A 27,863-nucleotide genomic window follows, 5' to 3' on the forward strand; every position below is an offset into this window, starting at 1 on the left:
CAATTAGGATGGGTCCAGTGTCTGTAGGTTGCCAATGTTCTTGTTTACCATTTCCATGATAATTCGTTCCATCACTTTTAATGTTAGGCTTGTTAGACTGATGGGTCTGTAGAACTTTGGGGTCATTTACGGTCCGCCCTTCTGGAAGTGAATGACTGTTGCGGTCCTCCATTCACTTGGAACGTAGCCTGTTTCAAGTCTGTATTCAAGTGCCTAAAGTGGTCCTGATAGGTCAATGTTTAGACTGTTCGGGAAAGCAACTGGGGATGTTTGTCAGGACACATGAAACAGTATATTCTTGGCTTTAGAGAGTGCTGCCAGTACCTAGTCCCTGTTGATAGCTATGGAAAGTATGTTGGAGGGGAATTCACCTGCTGAGGGAGAGAGGGTGAAGTCTGAGCTGAATTCATCATTCAGTAGATTTGCTATGCCACCAGGATCAGTGTAGAATGTAGCATTCACCACTAGTTCTGCAAAAGTACAGTTTTGTACCTACCATAAATGTAGATGTCCGAACTGGATAGCATCTGCAGTCATAACAACTGGGTTGTCCTGTCGTCAGGCAGCCCTTCGGTCGGCCGGATTCCAAAGTCCGGGTCCGGCTTCGGCTGATGTCGCACTTCACTCGACGTCATCTCTGCTGGTCTTCGGGTATAAAGGCATCAGCCGACGCCATTTTCCTCAGTGTTTCTTGCCCCAGATGCCAGTTGCCCTCTTGGAAGGCTAAATTTTGGGTAAATGACAATGTTTCCAAAAAGATAGAAGGCAAACACAAAAAATAAGCATGTATGTACATATATAAAAACAAATACACCATAAGAGACTCCCCCCACCAGCTAGCTATTAGGAGGGTAAATACCCTAGGAGTACCACAGAGGGGAAGGAGGGAGGGTAATCCTGACTGCAGATGCTATCCAGTTCAGACATCTACATTTATGGTAGGTACAAAACTGTACTATGTCCTTCATGGATGCATCTGCAGTCATAACAACTGGGTAGAATACCATAGCCAACTAGGGGAGGAGGAAGAATAGATTATGGTGTGGTTAGGATCCCTTGCAGTACCGCAGTGGCAAACCCTGCTCGGGATCTGGAATACAGAGGTAAATTATAATGCTTGGCAAATGTATGCACGGAGGTCCAAGTAGCCACCTCAATAATGTCCTTGGTTGCCACTCCTCGTAAGAAGGCTGTGGTAGTGGCTGTTGCCCTTGTAGAATGAGGCCTTATGTTCTGTGGAATTGGTTTTCCATGGAAGGAGTAACAGAATCGTATGCAATTTCCTATCCATTTGGAGATTGTCTGTTTGGAAATAGCTTTTCCTTCCCTTCCTGTTGCATAGGCTACAAAAAGCTGGTCAGTTTTCTGTTACTTTTGTTCTGTCCAGGTAGTAGCGTAGCTGTCTATGTACATCCAAGGTATGCAGCAGTCTTTCCCTCTGTTTTGTGGGTTGGGGAAGAAGGTAGGTAGGTGGATTGCCTGGTTTAAAGACACTCTGGATACCACCTTAGGCATAAATGTAGGATTAGTCCTCATGGACACTCTATCTTGGTGGAAGATTAGGAAGGGTTGTACTGCCATTAGGGCCTGAAGTTCAGAAACCCTCCTTGCTGAGGTTATTGCCAGTAGGAAAGCAGTTTCCATGATAGATGCTGTAGGTCTGCTGTTGCTGCTGGTTCAAAAGGTGCGAGTGTCAACTTTTCTAGCACAAAGTTCAAATCCCAAGCTGGCAATGGTGGTTTCCTAGGAGGTTTTACATTCTTGATCCCTCTGAGGAACTGCCTGAGTAGAGGATGTGAAAAGACAGGTGGATCAAAGCTGTATTCTGCTGAAATAGCTGATGCATGTATCTTGATGGAGGAATAGGACAGGCCTGTAGGTAGAAGCTCTGCCAAATACTCCAGAATGTTAGCAATTATCTATATTCGACACATCTTTTCCTCTTTCAGCACTCCAAATGACAAACCTTTTCCATTTTCCTGCATAGTTCCTTCTTGTTGAAGGTCTGCGGGCTTCAAGGATAATGTCTTTAACCCTTTGCGAAAGTTCTGGATTAGTTGCTGCTATGTGATGTTCCATGCAGTCAGTTGCAACGTTTTTAGGTTTGGATGCATGATGCTGTAGTTGTTCTGAGTTAACATCAAAGGCATCAGGGGTATTGACCACATTGTGTCCCGAGACATGCTCCTCAGCAATGGGTACCAGTGTTGTCTTGGCCAGTTCGGAGCTATCAGGATTATCCTTGGGCGTTCCTCCTTGATTTTTAGTAATACCTTGTGTATCAAGGGAAGAGGTGGGAATGCATATGCTGTCAGACCTTTCCAGCTGAAGGAGAGCGAATCCACTTTCCATGCAAGTGGGTGGAATGCCCTTGTGCAGAATTTTTTGAGCTGGTGATTGAGAGGGGAAGCGAATAGATCTATCTGTGGCATTCCCCATTTCTTTGAGATGGTCTTGAAGATGTCCGGGTGTAGCATCCATTCGTGAGCATCCGAGGTGGTTCTGCTTAACATGTCTGCTAGAGTATTCTCCTTTCCCGGTACAAATATTGCCTGTAACTGGATGTTGTAGCTGAGTGCCAGGTTCCAAAGGTCCAAAGTCATTCTGCATAGGGGGTATGAATGAGTGCCTCCCTGTTTGGTGATGTACCACATGACTGTGGTGTTGTCTGTTCTTATCATCAAATGGCCTTCTTTGAGAAATGGTCTGAATTTTTGGATTGCCAGTTTTACTGCCAGCATTTCTTTTAGGTTGATGTGCAGGTGAAGCTGATCCTGCATCCACAATCCTTGTACGCATTTGTCCAGCATGTGAGCCCCCCATCCTAGGTCTGAGGCGTCTGTTGTGATGGTTTGGCTTGCTTGATAGTTGTGAAAGGGTAGGCCTGGGTTTGACTGGCATGCTTGAGCCCACCATAGGAACTCCTGCTTTAGGCATGGGATTAGTGGAATTTCTGCTTCTAGGCTGTGCCTGTGTTGGGACCATAAATTCTTTAGGTACCACTGTAGTTTTCTCATATGTAGTCTGGCATGTGGAACCAAGATTATGCATGATGCCATGAAGCCCAAGGCCTGCAGAACTTTTCTTGCTGTTAGCTTGTTCTGTCTTGTTAGTGCCAAGAAGTAAAGAGGGAGTTCTTTTAGTTTTTCTGCAGTTAGGAATGCCATTTGTTTTACTGTGTCCAATTCCGCCCAAGAATGTCCTTGTTTGGGATGGTATCAGCCGTGACTTTTGTAAATTGACTGTGTATCCCAGTGCTTGTAGCAAGTAAATGACCCTTTGTAAATCTGTTGTCAGCTTGCTTTTGTTGTCCCCTTGTAGCAGGCAGTCGTCCGGGTACGGATAAGTTTGGATTCGCTGTAGTCTGCAGTGGGCGATTACTGATGCCAGGCATTTTGTGAATACTCTGGGCGCAGTAGATAAGCCAAAGGGCAATGCTGAGAATTGATAGTGCTCTGATCCTGCAAGAAATCTGAGGTATCCTCTGCAAATTGGTCGAATGGGGACGTGCAGGTATGCCTCCTTGAGATCTAGAGTTACCAGCCAACACTCCTTGCCCAGCATGGGAAGAAGTTGCTGTAGGGTCAGCATTTTGAATTTTGGGACAATGATGTATGTATTTAAGGTGGACAGGTCGAGAATAGGTCTCCAACTTTTTTCCTTTCTTGGAACTAGGAATAGTCTGGAGTAGAATCCTTTGCCTTGTTCTGTTATTGGTACTCTTTCCACAGCTCTCATCTTTGTTAATTGCATTATCTGCTGTAGAGCTTCTGTTTTTTGATTTGGAGGCAGGTTTGGCATTCCTCTTTTGACTGGTAAAGTGTGGAAGTGGAACCGGTAACCTTGGTCTATGGTTTGCAAAATCCACTTGTCTTTTGTGATATAGTGCCAGTTCTTCGAAAATAAGGTTAATTTTCCGCCTAATGCTGCTGCTATTTGTTCCCTGGTAGGCGGAGTTAGAATCAAGTCACTGTGATTGTGCTGTTGTAGTGGTAGTGGCTGTGTCTGTGCCTCTGTTATTACCTTGCCACTGTCGTCCTCTGTAGGCACCCCGTCTGGATTGATTTCTGCCTCTGGAACGTCTATTCCTGCCCCTTTGGGATCTTGTGGAGTCAGGAAAGGACCAATTTTTGGCAGGCCAGTTCCTGCTAAACCTTGGGGGCTGAACCTGCAAGAAATCTTTAACCGTTTGTACAGATTTTGCCTTTTCTTCCATTTTCTTCATTACCTGCTGGGCAGGTGTACCAAACAAACTGGCCTTATCCATAGGAGCATCTAATAACTTAGCTTTAACATGATCCGGTAAGACCTGTTCCTTCAGCCATGCATGTCTTCTTATCACTGTGCCAGTCATGGCTGATCTAAATGAAGCCTCCAGTGCATCATAGCCACATTTTAAGGAATGGTTACTAACCTGTTGTATGTTATTTACCATTTCTAATACATATTTCTTATCTATAGAGTCATCAGAGGATAGCTTTTTAGTTAACTGATCAAGCATAAACTCTTGGTATTGTATCATGTGAAACTGACAGTTTAAAGCTCTAGCTGAGAGAGTAGCTGAGGTGTAAACTTTTTGCCCCATCTGTCTAAAGACCTGGCTTCCCTTTCAGAAGGAATAGGGTTTTGCTGTGGTCGAGGCTACTGCCTTAGGCCCCTGGGATATAGTTTCGGGTCTGCAAGTGGGGCCTTGTATAGGTGATGATGAGTGTCTGGCACCCTGTAAAATCTATCTGGTTTGGCAGGGGCTGGAGGTAAGGAATCTGGTGCAGTGCAGACATCATTAAATGCATCGTCCACAACAGAGAGGACAGGAGGTATAGCTAAGGGCCTGTGTTGTGGAAGGTGCAGAAAAGTCCTAAGTCTTTTTCTGGAATCTGAGAAATCCTGTTCCTGCCATTGGAATCGTTCTCGCATGGCATGTAAGGTTTCCCCAAAGGAGAATTCTTCTGGTGGAGAAGCAGCTGGAATGGATTCTTCAGCATCTGAGTCTTCATAATTGGAGAAAGGAGCCTCTGGCTGGTCTGTAATATCTGAGTCATCCGCAGAATCATCAGAGGACACAGGCTCGGGGCTCTGCTCTAGGTCTCTTTTCTGGGGGCTGAGAGGCCGCGTCTGGGTGAGATTGAGAGGCCCTAATTAAGGATATTAAATCTTCTGCCAGGGTAAGCGTTTGTGAACTAGAAGTGGGCCTGGTTGAGGGGTTTAACAGGCACTGATTTAGTAGATTTGGCTGCTTTAGCCCTGGCAAAGGCCTTAATAGACATGGCTGCAGGAGGCCTAGCAGCACCACGTGCTGGGGTAGAGACATCCAAAGGGATGGTGTCTGATAAGTCACTAGTAACCACTGTTGTAGGTAAAATTTCTGAGGCCGATTCAAGTAAGGTAGCAGGAACCTCAGTAGTAGTCATTGATTCAGCTGTACTTTGATCAGTTTTCTCGGTTTCGCGAAACCGAGACACTCATGATTTGCTTAACCATGGTTTCGGCGAAACCGCGGACCGCGAGTGTCGGTCTTTTCGTGCGTTTTAACAATTTGGGTAGTCGGAGGATCCGACGGCATAATGTACGCAAAATCTGAGCCGAAAAACTGTTCAGCAAACTCCGACAGACGCCTAAGCGTTCGTCGGTTGAATGAAGCACAGGCCGAACAGGCTGCTACGTCGTGGTCTGGGCCTAAACAAGGCAAACAGTAAGAGTGGAAATCTTTATGAGGTATTTGTTTCCTACAAGTTAAACAGTTATTGACTTTCTGACATCGGCTGAGGCAAGAAAGAGTCCCCAACGGGGTACTTAGCTTTTAGAAGTCTTCGAAGTAGTATTCGGTAGTAGTAAACTCTGGATCTGACCGACCGGCACTTGCGAACAGCTTCTGCATCCGACGCCACGCGGCAAGAAAGACTGAGGAAAATGGCGTCGGCTGATGCCTTTATACCCGAAGACCAGCAGAGATGACGTCGGGTGAAGTGCGACATCAGCCGAAGCCGGACCCGGACTTTGGAATCCGGCCGACCGAAGGGCTGCCTGACGACAGGACAACCCAGTTGTTATGACTGCAGATGCATCCATGAAGGACATCAGCTGTGTGTTAACTCTAAGGTTCCAGACATGGCTGAAGAAAGCCTTCCAATTGTCCTTAGCCTGCGAGGCTATCCTGACCTCACAGTTGGATCATAGGAGGTTACTTTGGCTAACGGTCCTAAGGCCCTTACAAGCCTAGCCAATAACAACCCATGTTCCCAAGGATGTCTGGTTCAAGCAGACAAAATCAGCACCTACGGCCCCTATCCGAGAGAGACAGGTGGAACTCCTGGGGTGAATTTTCGGTTATCCATCAAATCGTTAAAATTACACAAACAGGGCCAGTGAAGGGCTTTAACATGAATAGGAAGCTTGTTCCAAAGGTGGCGCAACCTCTGAGACAAATCCGTCTCTCCAGCAAGTTCTGTTGATGTCATATACCGTGGTAAGGTCCTTTGAGAAAGTAACCAGTGCCCCATTTGACTTATGAATGCGCAGCATTTCCATTAAAGCTGGGTCAGAGATGGCTCTACATATGCAAGGCGCAGGTCACCTCTGAGCAATCTGTACAACACAGAGCCAAGTGACACTGATTTCAATCTGTCTGCATAAAGCATATCTTGAAGACCCTAAATTTTCTTTGTAAGGAAAGTACAGTTTTGTACCTACCATAAATGTAGATGTCCGATAGGCATGCATCTGCAGTCCTTACAAATGGGTTGTCCTGTCAGGCAGCCCTTCGGTCGGCCGGATTCCAAAGTCTGGGTCTGGCCTCGGCTGGTGTCGCACTTCACCCGACGTCATAGCTGCAGTTATTCGGGTATAAAGGCATCAGCCGACGCCATTTTCCACAGTGTTTCTTGCTCCAGATGCCAGGTGCCTTCTAGGAAGGCTAAATTTGGATAAATGCAAATGGTTCCAAATAGTAGAGAGCAAACAAAAAATAAGCATGTAGGTACATATATACAAACAAATACACCATAATAGATTCCCCCAGCCAGCTACAAGATGGGCAAATACCCTAGGAGTACCACAGAGGGGAAGATGGGTGGGTAATCCTGACTGCAGATGCATGCCTATCGGACATCTACATTTATGGTAGGTACAAAACTGTACTATGTCCTTCAAGGATGCATCTGCAGTCCTTACAAATGGGTAGAATACCATAGCCAAACTGGGGGAGGAGGAGAAAAAAGATTATGGTGTAGTTAAGATCCCTTGCAAAACAGCAGTGGCAAAACCTGCTCGGGATCTGGAGTATAAAGGTAAATTATAATGCTTGGCAAATGTATGCACGGAGCTCCAAGTAGCAGCCTCTAAAATGTCTTTGGTAGCCACCTCGTAGAAAAGCTGTGGTAGTGGCTGTAGCCCTTGTAGAGTGAGGCCTGATGTTTTCTGGAGTTTTCTTCCCATGGTAGGAGTAACAAAATCTAATGCAATTTCCTATCCACTTAGAGATTGTCTGTTTTGAAATTGCTTTTCCTTCCATTCCTGTTGCATATGCTACCAGTAGCTGGTCAGTTTTTCTATTGCCCTTGGTCCTGTCCAGGTAGTAGCGTAATTGTCTATGTACATCCAAGGTATGCAAAAGTCTTTCTCCCCTGTTCTGTGGGTTGGGGAAGAATGTAGGTAGGTGGATAGCTTGATTTAAAGATACCCTGGAGACCACCTTTGACATAAAAGTAGGGTTTGCTCTCATGGACACTATCTTGATGGAAGATCAGGAAGGGCTGTACTGCCATTAATGCCTGTAGCTCAGATACCCTTCTTGCTGAAGTGATTGCAAGCAGGAAAGCAGTTTTCCATGATAAGTATTGTAATTCTGCTGTTGCTGCTGGTTCGAAAGGAGGGAGTGTCAAATTTTCTAGCACAAAGTTCAAGTCCCATGCTGGCAATGGTGGCTTCCTAGGTGGTTTTACATTTTTAATTCCTCTCAGAGACTGCCTGAGCAGAGGATGTGAGAAGACTGGAGGATCCAAGTTGTATTCTGCTGAAATAGCTGATGCATGAATCTTAATGGAAGAATAGGACAGGCCGTTGTGGAAGAGCTCTGCCAAGTATTCCAGGATGTTGGCTATGTTTACCAGTGACACATTTTCTCCTTTTGTAGTACTCCAAATGTGATATCTTTTCCATTTTGCTGAATAGTTTTTTCTTGTTGAGGGTCTGCGAGCCTCCAAGATAATGTTTTTAACCCTCTGGGATAAATTTGGGTTATTTGGTGTTATGCAATGTTCCAGGCAGTCAGCTGCAGTGTTTTCAGGTTTGGATGCAGGGTGTTGTAGTTGTTCTGTGTTAACAGTAAGGGAACTAGGGGCAGAGGCCATATTTGTTCCCGAGACATGCTCCTCAGTAATGGGTACCAATGTTGCCTTGGCCAGTCTGGAGCTATCAGGATGATCCTTGGACAGTCCTCTTTGATCTTCAATAGCACCTTGTGCATCAAAGGAAGTGGTGGGAATGCATATGCTGTCAGGTTTTTCCAACTGAAAGATAGGGAGTCCACTTTCCAAGCAAGTGGGTGGTACGCCCTTGTGCAGAATTTCTTCAGTTGGTGATTGCGTGGGGATGCAAATAAGTCTATTTCTGGTAGTCCCCATTTTCTTGTAATGGTTTTGAAGATGTCGGATGCAGCATCCATTCGTGGGCATCCGTGGTAGTTCTGCTTAGTATGTCTGCTAGAATGTTTTCTTTTCCTGGCACAAAAATTGCTTGTAACTGAATGTTGAAGCTCAGGGCCACATTCCACAGGTCCATTGCCATCCGGCATAGAGGGTACGAATGTGTGCCTCCCTGTTTGTTGATGTACCACATAACTGTGGTGTTGTCTGTCCTTATCAACAGTTGACCTTGTCGAAGAAATGGTCTGAATGTCTGAATTGCCAGTTTTACTGCCAGCATTTCCTTTTGATTTATGTGTAGGTGCAGCTGGTCTTGAGTCCATAAGCCTTGTATGCACTTGCCCAGCATGTGTGCCCCCCAACCGAGGTCTGAGGCGTCCGTTGTGATGGTCTGGCTTGGTTGAGTGTTGTGGAAGGGCAGTCCTTTGTTTGATTGACAGGCCTGAGCCCACCATTGGAATTCTTGCTTCAGACATGGGATTATTGGAATTTGGGTTTCTAGGCTGTGCTTGTGCTGAGACCATAAATTCCTTAGGTACCACTGTAACTTTCTCATATGCAGTCTGGCATGTGGAACCAATATTATGCAGGATGCCATGAAACCCAAGGCTTGCAGGACTTTTCTTGCTGTTAGCTGGTTCTGTTTTGTTAATGCCAAGAAGTAGAGAGGTAGTTGCTCCTGTTTTTCTACAGTTAGGAATGCCATTTGTTTTGATGTGTCCGGCTCTGCACCCAAAAAGGTTATCCTTTGGGATGGTACCAGTCTTGACTTTTTTATACTGACTGTGTATCCCAGGGCTTGCAGTAGATGAATGACCCTTTTCAAGTCTTCTGCTAGCTTGTTTTTGTTGTCCGCTTGCAACAGGCAGTCGTCCAGGTAAGGGTAGATTTGGATTCCCTGAAGCCTGCAATGAGCAATTACTGATGCCAGGCATTTCGTGAACACTCTGGGCGCAGTAGATAAGCCAAAGGGCAATGCTGAGAATTGATAATGCTCTGATCCTGCAAGAAATCTGAGGCATCTTCTGCAATTTGGTTGTATGGGGATGTGCAGGTATGCCTCCTTGAGATCTAGAGTTACCAGCCAAGACTCCTTGCCCAACATGGGAAGAAGTTGCTGTAGGGTCAGCATTTTGAATTTTGGGACAATGAGGTATGTGTTTAAAGCGGACAGGTCGAGAATAGGTCTCCACTGGTTTTCTTTTCTTGGTACCAGGAAGAGCCTGGAGTAAAATCCTTGACCTTGCTCCATAGATGGTACCTTTTCTACAGCTCTCATCCTTAGTAAGTGAGTTATTTGTTTTAGAGCTTCTGTCTTTTGATTTGGAGGTAGGTTTGGCATTCCTCTTTTCCTTGGTAGAGTATGGAAGTGAAACCTGTAACCTTGGTCTATTGTCTGCAAAATCCACTTGTCTCTTGTGATGTAATGCCAGTTCACTGAAAATAAGGCTAGTTTCCCGCCTAAGGGTGCTTCTAGTTGTTCCCTGGTAGGCGGTGCCAGAGCCAAGTCACGGTGATTGTCCTGTAGTAGTGGTGGTGGTGGCTGTATCTGTGGCTGTACCTCGCTGGTTGTTAGCCTGCCACTGACGTCCCCTGTAGGCACCTCTGGATTGACCTCTGCCTCTTGAGCGCCTATTCCTGCCTCTCTGAGCTCTGGAGGTGTCTGGAAAGGACCAATTCTTGGAGGGCCAATTCCTGCTAAACCTAGGAGGTTGGACCTGTAAGAAATCTTTGACTGTCTGGACAGATTTTGCCTTCTCTTCCATCTTCTTCAGAACCTGTTGTGCAGGAGAGCCAAACAAATTGATCTTGTCCATGGGAGCATCGAGTAGCTTTGATTTGACATGGTCTGGTAAGGCCTGCTCTTTTAACCATGCATGTCTTCTGATCACTGTGCCAGTCATGGCTGATCTAAAGGAAGCCTCCAGTGCATCATAGCCGCATTTTAAGGAATGATTACTGACCTGCTGAATGTTATGTACCATTTCCTGAACAGATTTTTTGTCTAATGGTTCATCTGAGGACAGCTGTTTAGTTAACTGGTCTAACAAATTCTTGATACTGGATCATGTGGAATTGACAGTTCAAGGCCCTAGCTGAAAGAGTAGTAGAAGTGTAAACTTTTTTACACCATCTCTCTAAGGCCCTGGATTCCCTTTCAGAGGGGAGGGGTTTTTTGGCAGAGGTAGCTGCTACCGCCTTAGGTCCCTGGGAGATAGTTTCGGGATCTGCAAAAGGAGCCTTATACAAATGATAATGTGTGTCTGGGACCCTGTAGTACCTATCGGGCCTAGCAGGGGCCGGAGGAAGTGAATCAGGAGCAGTACAAGCATCATTAAATGCATCATCCACAACAGTAAGAACTGGAGGGATGGCTAAAGGCCTATGCTGTGGTAAATGCAGAAAGGTTCTAAACCTTTTTCTAGAGTCTGAAAAATCCTGGCCCTGCCACTGAAATTGTTCCCTCATAGCATGCAAGGTTTCCCCAAAGGAAAATTCCTCAGGCGGAGAGGCAGAAGGAATGGACTCTTCAGCATCAGAGTCTTCATAAGGGGAGAAAGGGCCCTCTGGAGGGTTTGAATTATCTGAATCAGAGGAGTCATCTGTAGAAACTGGCTCAGGGGGCTCTGCTCTAGGCCTCTTCTCTGGAGGTGGGTGAGAGTCCCTGTCTGGGTGAGGTTGGGATCCCCGGATCAAAGAAATGAGATCCTCTGCTAGAGTAAGCATTTGTGAACTAGAGCTAGGCCTGTGAGAGGGGGTCTTAGCAGGCACATTTTTGGTAGATTTAGCTGCTTTAGCCCTGGCAAAGGCCTTAATCGACATGGTTGCAGGTGGCCTAGCAGCTCCACGTGCAGGGGTTGAAATATCCAAGGGGATAGTATCAGATAAATCCTGGGAACCTGCAAGGGCAGGTGGGATTTCAGTAGCCGATTCCACGTGGTTGGCTGAGGCCTCGGTAGAAGGTAAGCTTTCGGCTAAAGGAAGAACCGCGAGCTCGGTTTCAGCCGAAACAGAGACACTTGCGGTTGGCTTCACCACGGTTTCGGCCGAAACCGCGGACCGCGAGTGTCGGTCCTTTTCCTTGCGCTTTTTAGATATTTGCATAGTCGGAGGATCCGACGGCATAATGTAAGCAAAAGCGGAGCCGAAAAACTCCTCAGCAAATTCCGACCGACGTTTAAGCGTCCGTCGGTTAAAAGAAGCACAGGCTAGACAAGCTGCTACGTCGTGGTCTGGGCCTAAACAAGGTAAGCAGTAAGAGTGGAAATCTTTATGAGGTATTTGTTTCCCACAAGTTAAACAGTTATTCACTTTTTCTGACATCGGTTGAGGCAAGAAAGAGTCCCCAACGGGGTACTTAGCTTTTTAGAAGTCTTCGGTAGTAGTAGAAGTATCCGGTAGTAGTAATCTCTGGTTCTGACCGACCGGCACTTGCGAACAGCTTCTGCTTCGGGCGCCACGCGGCAAGAAAGACAGAGGAAAATGGCGTCGGCTGATGCCTTTACACCCGAATAACTGCAGCTATGACGTCGGGTGAAGTGCGACACCAGCCGAGGCCAGACCCAGACTTTGGAATCCAGCCGACCGAAGGGCTGCCTGACGACAGGACAACCCATTTGTAAGGACTGCAGATGCATCCTATAAGGACATCCTTTGTGGTCTCTCAAATTGCTGCAGGCATTTGGAAAGGAACACACCAAAGGGAGCATTGTACTCTATTACTGGCCTGATGAGGGAAGAGTACAGGAGGATTATAAAGTACAGTTGTGTACACTTACCATAAATGTAGATGTTCAAGTGTATTCACGGTTGCAGTCATTACATTTGGGTTATCCTGCTGGCAGGTTGCCCTCAGTTGGCCTGAATTCCAAAGTCTTGGGTCCTGCGTCGGATGCTGTCGCCTCTTCCCTGACGTCATTTCGTCAGGGGTATAAAAGATGCAGCCGACGCCATTTTATTCAGTTTTTCTTGCCCCAGATGTCAGGTGCCCCCAAAAGGGTAGGCTAAAATTATGTGAATAAAACATACATGCACCCAAATAAGCTTTACCTTCATCTATAAGCAAATACACTACCTAGGTTGCATAGATTAGAGAAGTAAAGATAAGTTCCAGCAAAAATAAGGGGGATGGTGGGTGGGTAACCTGGACTGCAACAGTGAATACACTCGAACATCTACATTTATGGTAAGTGTACACAACTGTACTATGTTCTTCGTGTTAGACTGTTGCAGTCATTACATTTGGGTTGAGTCCCAAAGCTATGGTTGGGGGGGCTGGAGCTAGACAGCATTAGGAGCGGCTATGAGGCCCTGCAGGACTGCAGTGGCAAAGCCTGCCCTGGATTTAGAGTAAAGAGGCAGATTGTACTGTTTTGTGAAGGTATGCACTGAACTTCAAGTAGCAGCCTCTAAAATGTCTTTGGTTGGTACTCCCCTGAGAAAGGCTGCAGAAGTGGCTGCAGCTCTGGTTGAATGTGGCCTAATGCCCTTAGGCACTGGTTTGCCATGCTGTGAGTAGCAGAAACGAATGCAGTGACCTATCCACTTTGAAATAGCCTGCTTGGAGATCGCCTTTCCTTGTGATGCTGTGGCATATGCCACTAGTAATTGTTCTTTCTGAAAACTTTAGTTTTGTCAAGTAGAATCTAAGTTGTCTGTGTACGTCCAAAGAATGCAGAATTTTCTCCCCCTTCTGTGGATTTGGATAAAAAGTTGGCAAATTAATTTTTGGTTAAGGGCTACACTGGATACCACCTTAGGCATAAATGTAGGGTTTGTTCTCAGAGAGACCCTGTCTGGATAAAAACATGATAAAGGGTTCCACAGCCATGACAGCCTGTAGCTCTGAAACTCGTCTTGCAGAAGTTATTGCTAGGAGCAGAGCTGTTTTCCACGATAAGAACTTTATATCCGCAGTAGCAGCTGGCTCAAAAGGAGATAAGGTGAGTTTTTCCAAGACATATTTGAGGTCCCATGCAAGTATTGGCGTTCTCCTTGGAGGCCTTAAGTTTTTGGCTCCTCTGAGGTACTGCCTTAATAAAGGATGAGAAAAGAGTGGTGGCTCTGTATTGTAATGAACCGAAATGGCAGAGGCATGGATTTTAATTGATGAAAGAGATAGGCCTTTGTCCAGCATCTCAGTTAAGTATTGCAAAATCTGAGGAATATTTGGGACAGCTGTATCAGTTCCTTGAGCTTGGTTCCAAGCGCAAAATCTCTTCCATTTCCCAGCATAGGATTTTCTAGTACTAGGTCTTCTGGCTTCTAAAATGAATTCCATCACAGCTTTAATGAGAGGTGTGGTTTTGTATGGCTACATTATCCGTCATGCTGCCAGGTTTAGGGTCCTGAGTTGACTGTGCAGAATCTGACTGTTTTGCTGGAATAGAGGAGGTATTTGAGGTAAGGTCCAGGCTGGGCATTGGGACAAGTTCCTTAAGATTGGATACCAGTACTAGCGTGGCCAGTCTGGGGCAATCAGAATCATTTTTGGTTTCTCCTGCCTCACATTTAGGAGTACCTTGGGGAGGAGAGGCAGTGGAGGAAAGATATATACTGATAGGTTTGTCCAGTTGAAAGATAAGGGGTCCACTTTACAAGCTTGTCTGTGATAAGTCCTTATGCAGAATCTTTTTAGTTGATTGTTTTGAGGGGAGGCAAATAGATCTATGTCCGGGCATCCCCATTTCTTTGTTATCATGCTGAAGACTTGTGGATCCAGGTGCCACTCGTGGGGATCCATGAGGTTTCTGCTTAGTCTGCCAGAGTATTTTCCTTTCCTGGCAGGAATTGTGCCTGCAGATGAACTTGCTAAGTCAATGCTGTGTCCCATAAAGCCATGGCTAGTCTGCACTGGGGATAAGAATGAGTGCCCCCCTGCTTGTTGATGTACCCACATGACCGTGGTGTTGTCTGTCTTTATCAGTAGTTGTCTCGGATGAAGTAGGTCCTTGAAGGCTGTCAGGGGATTTTGAACAGCTAGCATCTCTTTTTGATTGATATGTAGATGCTTTTGGTTTGTGGACCAGGTGCCCTGAATGCCTCTTCCTGCCATGTGTGCCCCCCAAGCATAATTTGATGCATCCGTCGTTAGGCTCTGCCTGGCTGGGGGTAGTGAGAATGGCTGTCCCTTGTTTTGGTGACAAGCCTTTGCCCACCATCGAAACTCCTGTTTTAAGCAGGGAATTAGAGCAATCATTGTTTCCAGATTGTGGCAATGTTGTGTCCAGACACTTTTTAGGTACCACTGAATTTTCCTCATATGCAGTCTTGCATATGGAATTAGTAAGATGCAGTATGCCATGAAGCCCAAAGCCTGCAGAATTTTTCTTGCAGATAACTGGGCCTTTGTTGTCATTTCCTTGAAATAAGTAGTCAGTTGCCTTTGTTTGTCTGGAGTGAGATAAGCCATCTGGGCAGTTGTATTTAAGCTTGCACCCAGGAATATTATCTATTGAGAGGGTACTAGTTTTGATTTCTTTTTGTTGATTGTGCACCCTAGGCATGTTATAAGTCTTATCACAAATGTCAGATGCTGTAGTAGAATGTCCTTGTTCTCTGCTTGCATGAGGCAGTCGTCCAAGTAAGAATATATTTGTATTCCCCTTTGTCTGCAGTAAGCAATTACTGGTGCCAAGCACTTTGTGAAGACCCTGGGCGCAGCAGATAAGCCAAAGGGCAGTGCAGAGAATTGGTAATGATTTGAGCCAGCCTTGAATCTGAGGTATCTTCTGCATGATTGTCTGATTGGGACATGCAGGTATGCCTCTTTTAGGTCTAAAGTCATGAGCCAAGCCTTGTTGCCCAGCATGGGCAGAAGCTGCTGTAAGGTCACCATCTTGAATTTTTGGTATATCCAGGAAAGTGTTTAGAATAGATAGGTCCAGTATTGGTCTCCATGCTTTGTCCTTTTTGGGTACCAAGAACAGTCTTGAGTAAAATCCTTGTCCCTTCCCTTGCTGTGGCACTTGTTGAATAGCTCTCATGTCCATGAGAGCTGCAACTTGTTTTTGAGCCTTTGCCCATTGATTTTTTGGCAGGTCTGGCCAACCGTTTGCCCTTGGCAGTGTATGGAAATTAAACTTTTAGCCTTGTGACACTGTCTAGAGCCCATTCGTCCTGGGTTACAATGTGCCAATTTTGAGAAAAAAGTGCTAGTTTTCCCCCTAAGGGTGCTGCCAGAAGATAAGTGCTTGGTACAGGCAGGGGGAAGTCATTGGGACTGTTTCCTGTATGATTGTGATTTGTCTTCTCCACCTTTGGAGGTAGAAGCACTCCACTGCTTAGACCTGTAGAATCTTTGCGGCTGTGATCTGCCTCTGGGGCATCTGAATCTGCCCCTTTGAGGTCTGTCTGAGACTGGAAAGGACCAATTCTTTGTAGGCCAGTGTCTGCTAAATCTAGGTGGCTGTACCTGTACCTGTAAGAAATCCTTAACCGTTTGCATAGATTTAGCTTTGTCCTCCATTTTCTTTAACACCTCTTCTGCCTTAACACCAAACAAAGTATCATGTTGTAAAGGAGCATCTAATAATTTTGCTTTAACATGGTCAGGCAGATTTTGTTCCTTTAACCAAGCATGCCTTCTAATGACAGAACCCGACACAGCGGCCCTGCAGGAGGCCTCCAGAGAATCAAACCCACATTGCAAAGTATGCTTTCCAACTTGTTCAGCTGCATGCAATAAGTCCTGCATTTCTTTGTTTTCTGCACATTCTGAATTTGCCATCATTTTCTGTTTAAGCAGCGTCATGATACATCGCTGATATTTGAGCATATGAAACTGGCAATTTAAGGCCCTTATAGCCAAAGTAGCAGATGTGCAAATCTTTTTTCCCCATCTATCCAGTGCCCTAGAATCCCTGTCAGAGGGGGTAGGGTTTTTTGCAGTAGAAGCCTTGACCCCTTTGGACGCTAAGAAATAGTTTCTGGGTCTGCAGTAGGGTTTTTGAAAAGGAATTTATGAGAGTCAGGGACCCTGTAGTAACTGTCCGCCTTAACAGGAGCTGGAGGTAAAAAGAGTCAGGGGTCAGACTAGACTCTGAAAACACATCTACAATGTCCAACACAGGTGGAATAGCTAGAGGCATGTGTTGAGGTAGTAAAAGGAAGTCTCTGAGCCTTTTCTTAGATTCTGAAAAATCCTGGCTCTCCCAGTGGAAGTGCCCCTCATGGTATGCAAGGTTTCCCCAAAAGAGTAGTCCTCAGGAGGAGAAGCTGAAGGAATTGATTCTTCAGCATCAGAATCCTCATGGGGGGGGGGGACAGAATATTCCTGATCAGAAGAGGAATCAGAAGAAATGGAAACCTGATCTGAAGATTCATAGTCTGTCTCTTGGCTAGGCCTCATCAGCAGGGGGATGGGAACCCCTGATCAAGGTAATTAAGTCTTTGGCCATTTTGAGCATCTGTTTTTTGGGCATGGAGGCCTGTCCTTGTGGCTGGTGAACTTGTTTCTTTGCCTTTAAAGGTGTTTTAGTCTTTGAAGTTGGTTTAATATATAATTATTTAGGTCTGAATACACCCTCAGAAGCCGATGCCTTGTCAGCGGCTCCAGACCCATGTGGGGGAATAATCTCTGAGGCTCCAATACCTTGAGTTTCCAGCGGCCTGGCCAACTCCAAGTGGGAGTCGGTAGCGGCCTGCGACTCAAGTAGCGGGCGTCAGGGGCTGTGAAAGCGCCTCACTGAAAACCAGCGAACCGGCAACTTGCTTAGGAGAAGCTTCGTTGTCAGTTTTGGACCTCGGTTGCCTGTCTTTTTCTTTGCATTTTTTTGTGAACTCCGGTAGTCGGATGGCTATCCAACATTGTATAATTAAATCTTCGCCCAAAACAGCTTAATGCAAAATCATACTGACGTTTAATAGTGCGTTGGTTAAATAGCAACGTCGTGGTCAGGGCCTAAGCAAGGAATACAGTAAGAATGAAAGTCCTTATGAGGTATTTGCTTCCCACAAGAAATACAATTAACTTTTTCTGACATCGGTCTGGAGCAAGAAAAAAGTTTCCCCAACGGGATACTTAGCTTTTAATGAAGACTTCGGATCTGAAACTCGAACACGAAAATCTCAGGAGTCGGCCGACCGGCACTTGCTTCAGCTTCGTGCACCGCGCGGCAAGAAAGACTGAATAAAATGGCGTCGGCTGCATCTTTTATACCCCTGACGAACTGACGTCAGGGAAGAGGCGACAGCAACCGACGCAGGACCCAAGACTTTGGAATTCAGGCCGACTGAGGGCAACCTGCCAAGCAGGATAACCCAAATGTAATGACTGCAACAGTGAAACACGAAGAACATCCTCTTTTTTTCTAGAGGCATTGGCCTTACTTATGAGATGAGCAATATAAACTGCCTTTCTTACCACTGTAGAGACATGTTGATCGACGTTAAGGTTGCTGTCGACCTGTGTGTCCACAACTCTCACCCCTGACTGTGTGCTTAGGCTATTCCTACTGATGTGGTATTTTACAGGAACATCACCTTTGCCCAAGGGGATGATAATGCATTTTTTTGCATTGAGGTTAAGCCCATGACTTTGGTACCAGTCATTAGTCTGCATAAGATCTTCTTGCAGGATGTTGACATCACTAAGGGTTTCAATGATTGCTCCCAGCTTGAAGTTATCAGCAAACTTAATCAGCCACAGTCCTTTAGTTTTAGGTTGTACTTCAGAGAAGTAGATTCCGAACAGTAGGGAGTCCCAGAACCGATCCCTGTGGAACATCACTGGTTATGGGTCTGCTGGAGTAGGTGGAGTCTCCTATTTTAATCGTATGAGCTCTATCACTGGTGCCTCTTTCAGACAGTAGACTAGCAGCAATTGCCAGCAAACTGTCAGTCCACAAAAGTTACTTCTTTGACAGAAAAAATACAGTAAACAAAATTTTAAACCACTATGCCAGCTCCACAAAAGTATAAATAATTTCTCCACAGAAAACAAATTTCAGTTACTTTATAGCTCTGTTAAACTGCAGATAAAATTAGTGCTCTGTTTAAAAGTACATAACCGTCTGAAGGCAGTCCATTAAAACACACTACTAGCTTGAAAATAACTCTCCTGAAGAGGAAATTAGTTAAAAAAAATGTAAAGCCATGGAAACAATTACAACGGAAATGATCAATAGAGTTTAGTAAAGCTCCAGACACCGGACCCAACCCAGTTTTGGTTTCACCATGGACAGATGCATGCCCATTCAACCTGGTGGACTTCTATGAGAAGGTAACCAAAGCAATGGATGAGGGAAAAATGGTTCACACTGCCTACCTTGACCTGACCAAGGCATTTGACACAACACCCCACTTGAGCATTGTTGACAAACTCAAAGAGGTTAGGTACAAACTCGCATGTTACCTGGTGGATAGCCAAATGGCTCACAGACAGGACCAAAGAAGTTAAAATTGGGTAGTCCACCTCTACAAAGAGGCCAGTCACAAGTAGAATCCTTCAGTGATCAGTCAGGCCTGCTCCTTTTTGGCATTTACTTCTCAGTAAAAGCCAATGTCAATAGTCTCTAGCCGACTAAATTTGCAGGTGATTGCAAATTAGGAGCAGTCACTGAATCCCACACTGACACAAACATTCTCCAGGAGGGACTGACACAAACAACTGGTGTCAAAGTCATGGACTAAACCTAAATGCAAAGAAATGCATAACAGTATACTTTGGGAAGTCACCCACCACTGGTAACTATCACACTGACAACACATCCTTTAAAGATGACAGTAGTCAGGGACTTAGGGACACACACAGATAGTAAACCAGCCTTTGACCATCATGTGTCTAAAGTAGTGAGGAAATCATTCTGTGCTGCCCAACTTACAAAGGTATGGCATCGAAGTCCAAGGAAGTCACTGCTCCACTATATTCATCAGTCATCAAGACCTATCATTGAGTACAATGCCCCCCCTTTGGTATGTACCTAACCAGGCATATCCAATAGTCGGAACGTCCACAGAGGTTCCTCACTAAAATAATGTAGGGTGTAAGTACAATGTCCTATGCAGACCACCTCAAGGCCCTATCCCTGTATTTTGTCCCCTACAGGATTTTGAGCGGAGATCTATGCTTAGCATACAGGGCATTGTCAAACCCACTCTGATGGACCTCCTGCATATCCACAAAACAAAAAGCACCAGAATTACCTGTTCTAAAGACTTAAACTTTGCCTGCGATATAAATAGGACCTGCTGGACAGATAGGTATGTATCCCAGAGACCACTACGTCTATGCAACAAGCTCCCCATCCATGTAAAGCAGAGTTCCTCTCTAACCCAATTCAAGTGCAACTTGGACAACTGGATGGGGAACAGGAAATTCAACCCTGGTTTGGCACCTATGTCTCTAATGGACACAGGCAGCCTGCAAATGGTTCATCTCCCAAACTCCTGCTTACACTTATCAAGGGTATCAGAAGTTAAGAGATTCGGGATGCATGGCTAGGTTAGCCTAGTAAACACCTATGAAAACAAAAGTTTTTTTCCCCTCCCAAAGGGGACTTGTCTGCTCAGCAAAGGAAAGCAAAAGCTGACTCTTGATCCTCGAAAGCCTCAGAGGCATACTCTTCGGTTGTAGTAAAGCTTTGAAAGGCTTCATACCCAAATTTGTCTTTTACTCAGCTCAGTTCGAGCTACCTGCCAGTTTCAGTGTATGGAAGGTGCCCGGAAGCTTTAGAAACAGGCCAGCAGTTATACCTTTGACAGTATATAACCTATACAGCCAAGGTTACAGCAGCAGTAATCAATCTGCTGACCACCACCTGTGCTTTCTTTACCCTTAGTATCAAGTTAAATATACAGCTTCTGTATATGGTCAGTCATCTACATCCTTTGTAAGCACACTACTACCTTGTTTTTAAGACATGAGGAAATACAGAGACTTGACAAAGCACACCACAGTCAGTGCAAAAAGGCTACCCCAACAGCACCATTTTAGAGTGCACCTGTTCTAGCCTTTTCCAATTAGAAAACCTGATGGCCACCTGCCACGATCAAAGCAAAATTTTCCCAACATTAACCTGGAAAGACAGAAACCCTTCCTGAAGTAAGAGACTTTGAAATGCAGGTAATTCTCCAGTGCCCCAAACTACTTAATGTCTTGTCTCACTTGCAACCATTCTGAATTCATAGTCTCCCACAATTGCCTGACCTTAAAAAAGCCTAACTAACTCTCACATAAATACATGTGCCGTTTGTTCTCTGCTTCCCTTGATGAGAGCCATTTATTTGCTTGCAAATGTTTACTGGGCAAGTTCAACTCTGCTTGGAACACCTTTTCAGCAGAGATCTGGGGGGCAAGTTCCAAAATGCAACTTTCCATTGGTAACATACCCTTTATCAAACTAATCAAAAAGTGAAAAACACCAAAAAGTCACAAGACATCTACGTTTGCCTCCACTATAATAGAAAACATCCATGTAAATACTACATATTTATTTCAACATTTTAACACTTACAAAAACCCTCAAAAATTACTTCATTCTCTAAGTACAATAGATAGCAGGGTGATCATTACTGGGGAATAATACACTTTTTCCACAGGTAATGAAGAATTTCACCTGCAGCAGTGTGCCTCAAAATGTTTCTCAGTGATCTATTATTCTCCTGTGATGCAAACCATGCTGGGATGGTTAATTATATGCTTAGAGGAGCAGAAGGCGAACTCCAATGCCCAAGAGTGCCATTTGAGCACTTTGGCATCCTGAGGACCAGGAGAAAGGAGTGTACTAATAAAGGACATGTGTAGAGACACTTTTTTTACACAGATTTCTTGCAAGCTTCAGTGGATTTACTGGTGCAATTATAATACAATCCGCCATTTGAAAATGAGTGCATATTGAAGTATCACTACCCCTTAACCCCCTTAGCCCCTTAACCCCAACCTCCCAACCATCTATGCAAGAGTCATCATGATTTTTTAGTTCAGCACACAAAAATATTTGCCTAACCTTGCCTCATATAGCAGGAAAAGGACTCTGGGCAACATAAATGACCAATAAATATTAAACATGTTCTCTCACTCTGTTTCGAGGTCTCTTTCCTCCAACAAGTTTCATAAATCTATTGTACTGTTCTTCTTGGTTTGACAGATCTCTGATTTTTCTGATCTCCTCTTCCCTCTTTTTCCGCTCTTCTTCCTCTCGTTGCTTCTTTTCTTCCTCTTCCTTCTTCAGCCGTTCCATTTCCTTTTGTTGCTGCAACTTTTTCCATGCTTTTGTTTGCTGTCTTCTCCGTGCTTGTTTGGCTGAAAAACAAATACAGCAGGGACTAATACTTAGAAGAGCAAAGGTAGTAAAATTCACAGTAAACACTCACATTCTTCTCAGAGAAGAAACAGTTACCAACAAAACAAAGTGCAGATAACCTGTCATAACAGCATATCATCAAAATACAAGTCATCACTACTGCAATAGCACTCATGATGGACAGTAATTAACCACAGGCAAATGTCAGCTTAATCAGACTACTAAAGCTTTCAACACTGCCCAGTAGAATGATCTTGTCCTTGTGTTACAGACCAACACTAAGCAGGACAACAGGCTGCTCCATAGTTTTTGGTGAGATCCAAGACAGGCTAGCGACATGTACTATGCAAGTTTATGTCCCTATAAAGCAGACACAGGTAACCACCCTGGGCAATATGTACTCCCCACAACTTGCAGATAACTTAAGTAGAAATAAATAAATATATAAAATAAAATATATATAGGTCGAAATTTTCCAACACCCTCCCGGAAGAACATTAAACTTCTGCCACACCTTTTTTAATAGGGAAGGCATGATCGAAGGACCAACATCTGCTGCTTTACAAGTCACAACTGTAGCATCATCACCAATGGAATCACTACTACAGAAGCAATCATGATGTAAACCATGTGATGGGCGCAAAGCTAGAATAAAGGTACAACCTAGATTACCACAGAACTATATTTACAAAGGGGCCTCCAGGCAGGGATGCTCCCTCTCCTTTATTTGCTTTATATCTAGGACCACCAGTTAGGAGGGCCATGTAGACGGACTGTTAAAACGGTATGAATGAGGAGTGTAGAGGAAGACAGCTTTATTTGCAGATGATTTTCTGATTACATTACTATGCTCTAAAGACAACACAGGAAAGTTATAGGAGATTCTAAACAGTTTTGGGAAAGTCAGAGGAAGACAGAAAGCCTTGCAGCACAAGTATACTTCAGAAAATAGGATGCAGCAACAATATTCTTCATGACAAGAAAGGTGGGAATAGATCTGGCTTAAAAAAAATCAACGCAACCTTTCAATTTGTATTTAAGGAACTTCTGCATTAAATCAGGCACATTCTTTCAATATGGCAGACCTTTCCCTTAGACTTGGAAGATCTGCATCCTCTGATCTAACTACATTTTGCCACAGTTTCTTTATATAGTTCAGGTTTTTTTTGGTGGCTTCTGGAGGGGTAAACATATGAAAGCAAAGCAAGTAATTATGTTCTTGTGGAAGAAAAAGAAGCTGAGGGTAGTGTGGGAGATGATCACAGCACCAAAGCTGAAAGAGGCTTGAGGTATCAGACATTAAGAAATATTTTGAGGCAGCTATTTGGACTTGGTTGCGAGGGGATTTGACACAAGTTGTCCCTTCTTACTATCACAAGAAATTAATAACTGATCTAAAGATCTGAAAGATTTTTTTCTGTCAAGATAGCATCAGAGTTCTATGTGGACATCCAAGATATGGATAGTTTGTTGTAAAGTACACTCTGATACCACTTCAGGCATAAAAAATATTAGTTTTCAAAGAAACCATGTCTTGGTGAAAAATAAGATTGAGTTGCAAGCTCTTGATACCCTTCAAGATGACCTTGAAGGTCAGAGCAATCAGTAAAACTGTTTTCCATATTAAAAACCTCAAGGTCAGCCAGATTAGCTGCTTCAAGTGGAGAGAGTGTTAACTTTTCTAACACAAAATTAAGATTCCCAATGAGAGGCTACCAGTTTTCTTGGAAGCTTCATTATGCAAAACTGCTTTCAAAGAACATTTTGACATGAGAATGCAATGAAAGAGGAGTCATTGGCAAACATGCTTAACAAGCTGATAAATGAACCTTAACAGAGGAGTAAGAAAGCCCAAACTAGCCCTGAATGGCTGCTGGTTATTTTGACACCAACTACAAAACTTTTTCCATTTACTACATTACTTTCTAGTAGCAGGCTTTCTTGCCTCCATGCTGTACATACACAGTAAACAGGTGCCTAAAAGAAATTAAGACCCTATCTTCCAAGCAGTCAAATTAAGTTGGCTGGGGTCAGAGTGCATCAAACACCCCTGTTTTTGTGTGAGATCCGGTCTGTGAGGAAGCTTGTGCTAACTGCCCCTTGCCATTTCTGAGACAGAGAACCATGGCTGCCTGGGGCAGAAGAAAAGCACCATAATGACCTCTGGGGATTCCAACTGAATCTTCATAAGTATCCCGGATGTCAGTGAAAAGGTTGGACAAAAAAGTACAGTTTTGTACCTACCATAAATGTAGATGACCGAACTGGATAGCATCTGCAGTCATAACAACTGGGTTGTCCTGTCGTCAGGCAGCCCTTCAGTCGGCCGGATTCCAAAGTCCGGGTCCGGCTTCGGCTGATGTCGCACTTCACCCGACGTCATCTCTGTTGGTCTTCGGGTATAAAAGCATCAGCCGACGCCATTTTCCTCAGTGTTTCTTGCCCCAGATGCCAGCAGCCCTCTTGAAGGCTAAAATTTGGATAGATGCCAATGTTTCCAAAAGATAGAGGTAAACACAAAAATAAGCATGTATGTACATATATACAAACAAATACACCATAAAAGACTCCCCCCACCAGCTAGCTATTAGGAGGGTAAACACCCTAGGAGTACCACAGAGGGGAAGGAGGAGGGTAATCCTGACTGCAGATGCTATCCAGTTCAGACATCTACATTTATGGTAGGTACAAAACTGTACTATGTCCTTCATGGATGCATCTGCAGTCATAACAACTGGGTAGAATACCAAAGCCAACTAGGGAGGAGGATAAAAGTAGATTATGGTGTGTTTAGGATCCCTTGCAGTACAGCAGTGGCAAACCCTGCTCGGGATCTGGAATATAGAGGCAAATTATAATGCTTGGCAAATGTATGCACGGAGGTCCAAGTAGCCGCCTCAATAATGTCTTTGGTTGCCACTCCTCGTCAGAAGGCTGTGGTAGTGGCTGTTGCCCTTGTAGAATGAGGTCTTATGTTCTATGGAATTGGTTTTCCATGGAAGGAGTAACAGAATCGTATGCAATTTCCTATCCATTTGGAGATTGTCTGTTTGGAAATAGCTTTTCCTTCCCTTCCTGTTGCATAGGCTACAAAAGTTGGTCAGTCTTTCTGCTATTTTTTGTTCTGTCCAAGTAGTAGCGTAGCTGTCTATGTACATCCAAGGTATGCAGTATTCTTTCCCCTCTGTTTTGTGGGTTTGGAAAGAAGGTAGGTAGGTGGATTGCCTGGTTTAAAGACACTCTGGATACCACCTTAGGCATAAATGTAGGATTAGTCCTCATGGACACACTATCTTGGTGGAAGATTAGGAAGGGTTGCACTGCCATTAAGGCCTGTAGTTCTGAAACCCTCCTTGCTGAAGTAATTGTCAGTAGGAAAGCAGTTTTCCATGACAGGTGTTGTAGGTCTGCTGTTGCTGCTGGTTCAAAGGGTGATAGTGTCAATTTTTCTAGCACAAAGTTTAAGTCCCAAGCTGGTAATGGTGGTTTCCTTGGAGGTTTTACATTCTTGATTCCTCTGAGGAACTGCCTGAGCAAAGGGTGCGAAAAAACAGGTGGATCAAAGCTGTATTCTGCTGAAATAGCTGATGCATGTATCTTGATGGAGGAGTAGGACAGGCCTGAATGAAGAAGTTCGGCCAGATACTCCAGAATGTTAGGCATATCTATGTTTGACATATTTTCCTCTTTCCGTACTCCAAATGACAAACCTTTTCCATTTTCCAGCATAGTTCCTTCTTGTTGAAGGTCTGCGTGCTTCAAGAATAATGTCTTTAACTCTTTGGGAAAGTTCTGGATTAGTTGCTGCTATGTGATGTTCCATGCAGTCAGTTGCAACGTTTTTAGGTTTGGATGTATGATGCTGTAGTTGTTCTGAGTTAACATCAAAGGCACCTGGGGTATTGGCCACATATTGTTCCGAGACATGCTCCTCAGCAGTGGGTACCAGTGTTGTCTTGGCCAGTTTGGAGCTATCAGGATTATCCTTGGACGTTCTTCCTTGATTTTTAGTAGTACTTTGTGTATCAAGGGAAGAGGTGAGAATGCATATGCTGTTAGGCCTTTCCAGCTGAAGGAGAGCAAATCCACTTTCCATGCTAGTGGGTGGAATGTCCTTGTGCAGAACTTTTTGAGCTGGTGATTGAGAGGTGATGCGAATAGATCTATCTGAGGCATTCCCCATTTCTTTGAGATGGTCTTGAAGATGTCCGGGTGCAGCTTCCATTTGTGGGCATCCGATGTGGTTCTGCTTAATATGTCTGCTAGAGTATTTTCTTTTCCCGGTACAAATATTGCCTGTAACTGGATGTTGTAGCTGAGTGCCAGGGTCCACAGCTCCAAAGTCATTCTGCATAGGGGTATGAATGAGTGCCTCCCTGTTTGTTGATGTACCACATGACTGTGGTGTTGTCTGTCCTTATCATCAACTGGCCCTCTTGGAGAAATGGTTTGAACTTTTGGATTGCCAGTTTTACTGCCAGCATTTCTTTTAGGTTGATGTGCAGGTGAAGTTGATCCTGTGTCCACAATCCTTGCACGCATTTGTCCAGCATGTGGGCCCCCCATCCTAGGTCTGAAGCGTCTGTTGTGATGGTCTGGCTTGCTTGACATCTGCGAAAGGGTAGGCCTGGGTTTGACTGACATGCCTGAGCCCCCCATAGGAACTCCTGCTTTAAGCATGGAATTAGTGGGATTTCTGTTTCTAGGCTGTGTCTGTGTTGGGACCATAAATTCTTTAGGTACCACTGTAGTTTTCTCATATGTAGTCTGGCAAATGGGACCAAGATTATGCATGATGCCATGAAGCCCAAGGCCTGCAGTACTTTTCTTGCTGTTAACTTGTTCAGTTTTGTTAGTGCCAAGAAGTAGAGGGAGTTCTTTTTGTTTTTCTGTAGTCAGGAATGCCATTTGTTTTACTGTGTCCAATTCCGCGCCCAAGAATGTCCTTGTTTGGGATGGTATCAGCCTTGACTTTTGTAAATTGACTGTGTATCCCAGTGCTTGTAGCAAGTAAATGACCCTTTGTAAATCTGTTGTCAGCTTGCTTTTGTTGTCCCCTTGCAGTAGGCAGTCGTCCAGGTATGGGTAAATTTGAATTCCCTGTAGTCTGCAATGGGCAATTACTGATGCCAGGCATTTTGTGAATACTCTGGGAGCAGTAGATAAGCCAAAGGGCAATGCTGAGAATTGATAGTGCTCTGATCCTGCAAGAAATCTGAGGTATCTTCTGCAGATTGGTCGAATGGGGACGTGCAGGTATGCCTCCTTGAGATCTAGAGTTACCAGCCAAGACTCCTTGCCCAGCATGGGAAGAAGTTGCTGTAGGGTCAGCATTTTGAATTTTGGGACAATGATGTATGTATTTAAGGTGGACAGGTCGAGAATTGGTCTCCAACTTTTTCCTTTCTTGGAACTAGGAATAGTCTGGAGTAGAACCCTTTCCTTGCTCTGCTGTTGGCACTCTTTCCACAGCTCTCATGTTTGCTAACTCCATTATCTGTTGTAGTGCCTCTGTTTTTGATTTGGAGGTAGATTTGGCATTCCTCTTTTGACTGGTAAAGTGTGGAAGTGAAACCGGTAACCTTGATCTATGGTTTGTAAAATCCACTTGTCTTTTGTTATGTAGTGCCAGTTCTTTGAAAATAAGGTTAACTTTCCGCCTAGAGGAGCTGCTATTTGTTCCCTGGTAGGCGGATTTAGTGTTAAGTCACTGTGGTTGTGCTGATGTAGTGGCAGTGGTTGTGTCTGTGCCTCTGTTGTTACCTTGCCACTGTCGTCCTCTGTAGGCACCTCCTCTGGATTGGTTTCTGCCTCTGGAACGTCTATTCCTGCCCCTTTGAGATTTTGTGGAGTCAGGAAAGGACCAATTTTTGGCAGGCCAGTTCCTGCTAAACCTTGGGGGTTGAACCTGCAAGAAATCTTTAACCGTTTGAACAGATTTTGCCTTTTCTTCCATTTTCTTCATAACCTGCTGGGC

The 27,863-nt window shown here is 44.6% G+C and overlaps 1 protein-coding gene across 1 annotated transcript in view; it reads right to left on the minus strand.

The window, feature by feature from the left end:
- The window catches only part of ZFC3H1 (zinc finger C3H1-type containing), a 3,672,721-nt gene that overhangs the window by 3,404,086 nt on the left and 240,772 nt on the right, over nt 1-27,863 (minus strand). Inside the window, exon 5 of the mRNA XM_044087220.1 lies at nt 21,662-21,885. Coding sequence (XP_043943155.1) covers nt 21,662-21,885 — 224 coding nt within the window. The remainder of the gene's footprint in view (nt 1-21,661; nt 21,886-27,863) is intronic.

This window comes from Protopterus annectens, chromosome 11.part0, assembly GCF_019279795.1.
Source record: "Protopterus annectens isolate FY-2018-M chromosome 11.part0, PAN1.0, whole genome shotgun sequence".
NCBI classification, from domain to species: Eukaryota; Metazoa; Chordata; order Ceratodontiformes; family Protopteridae; genus Protopterus; species Protopterus annectens.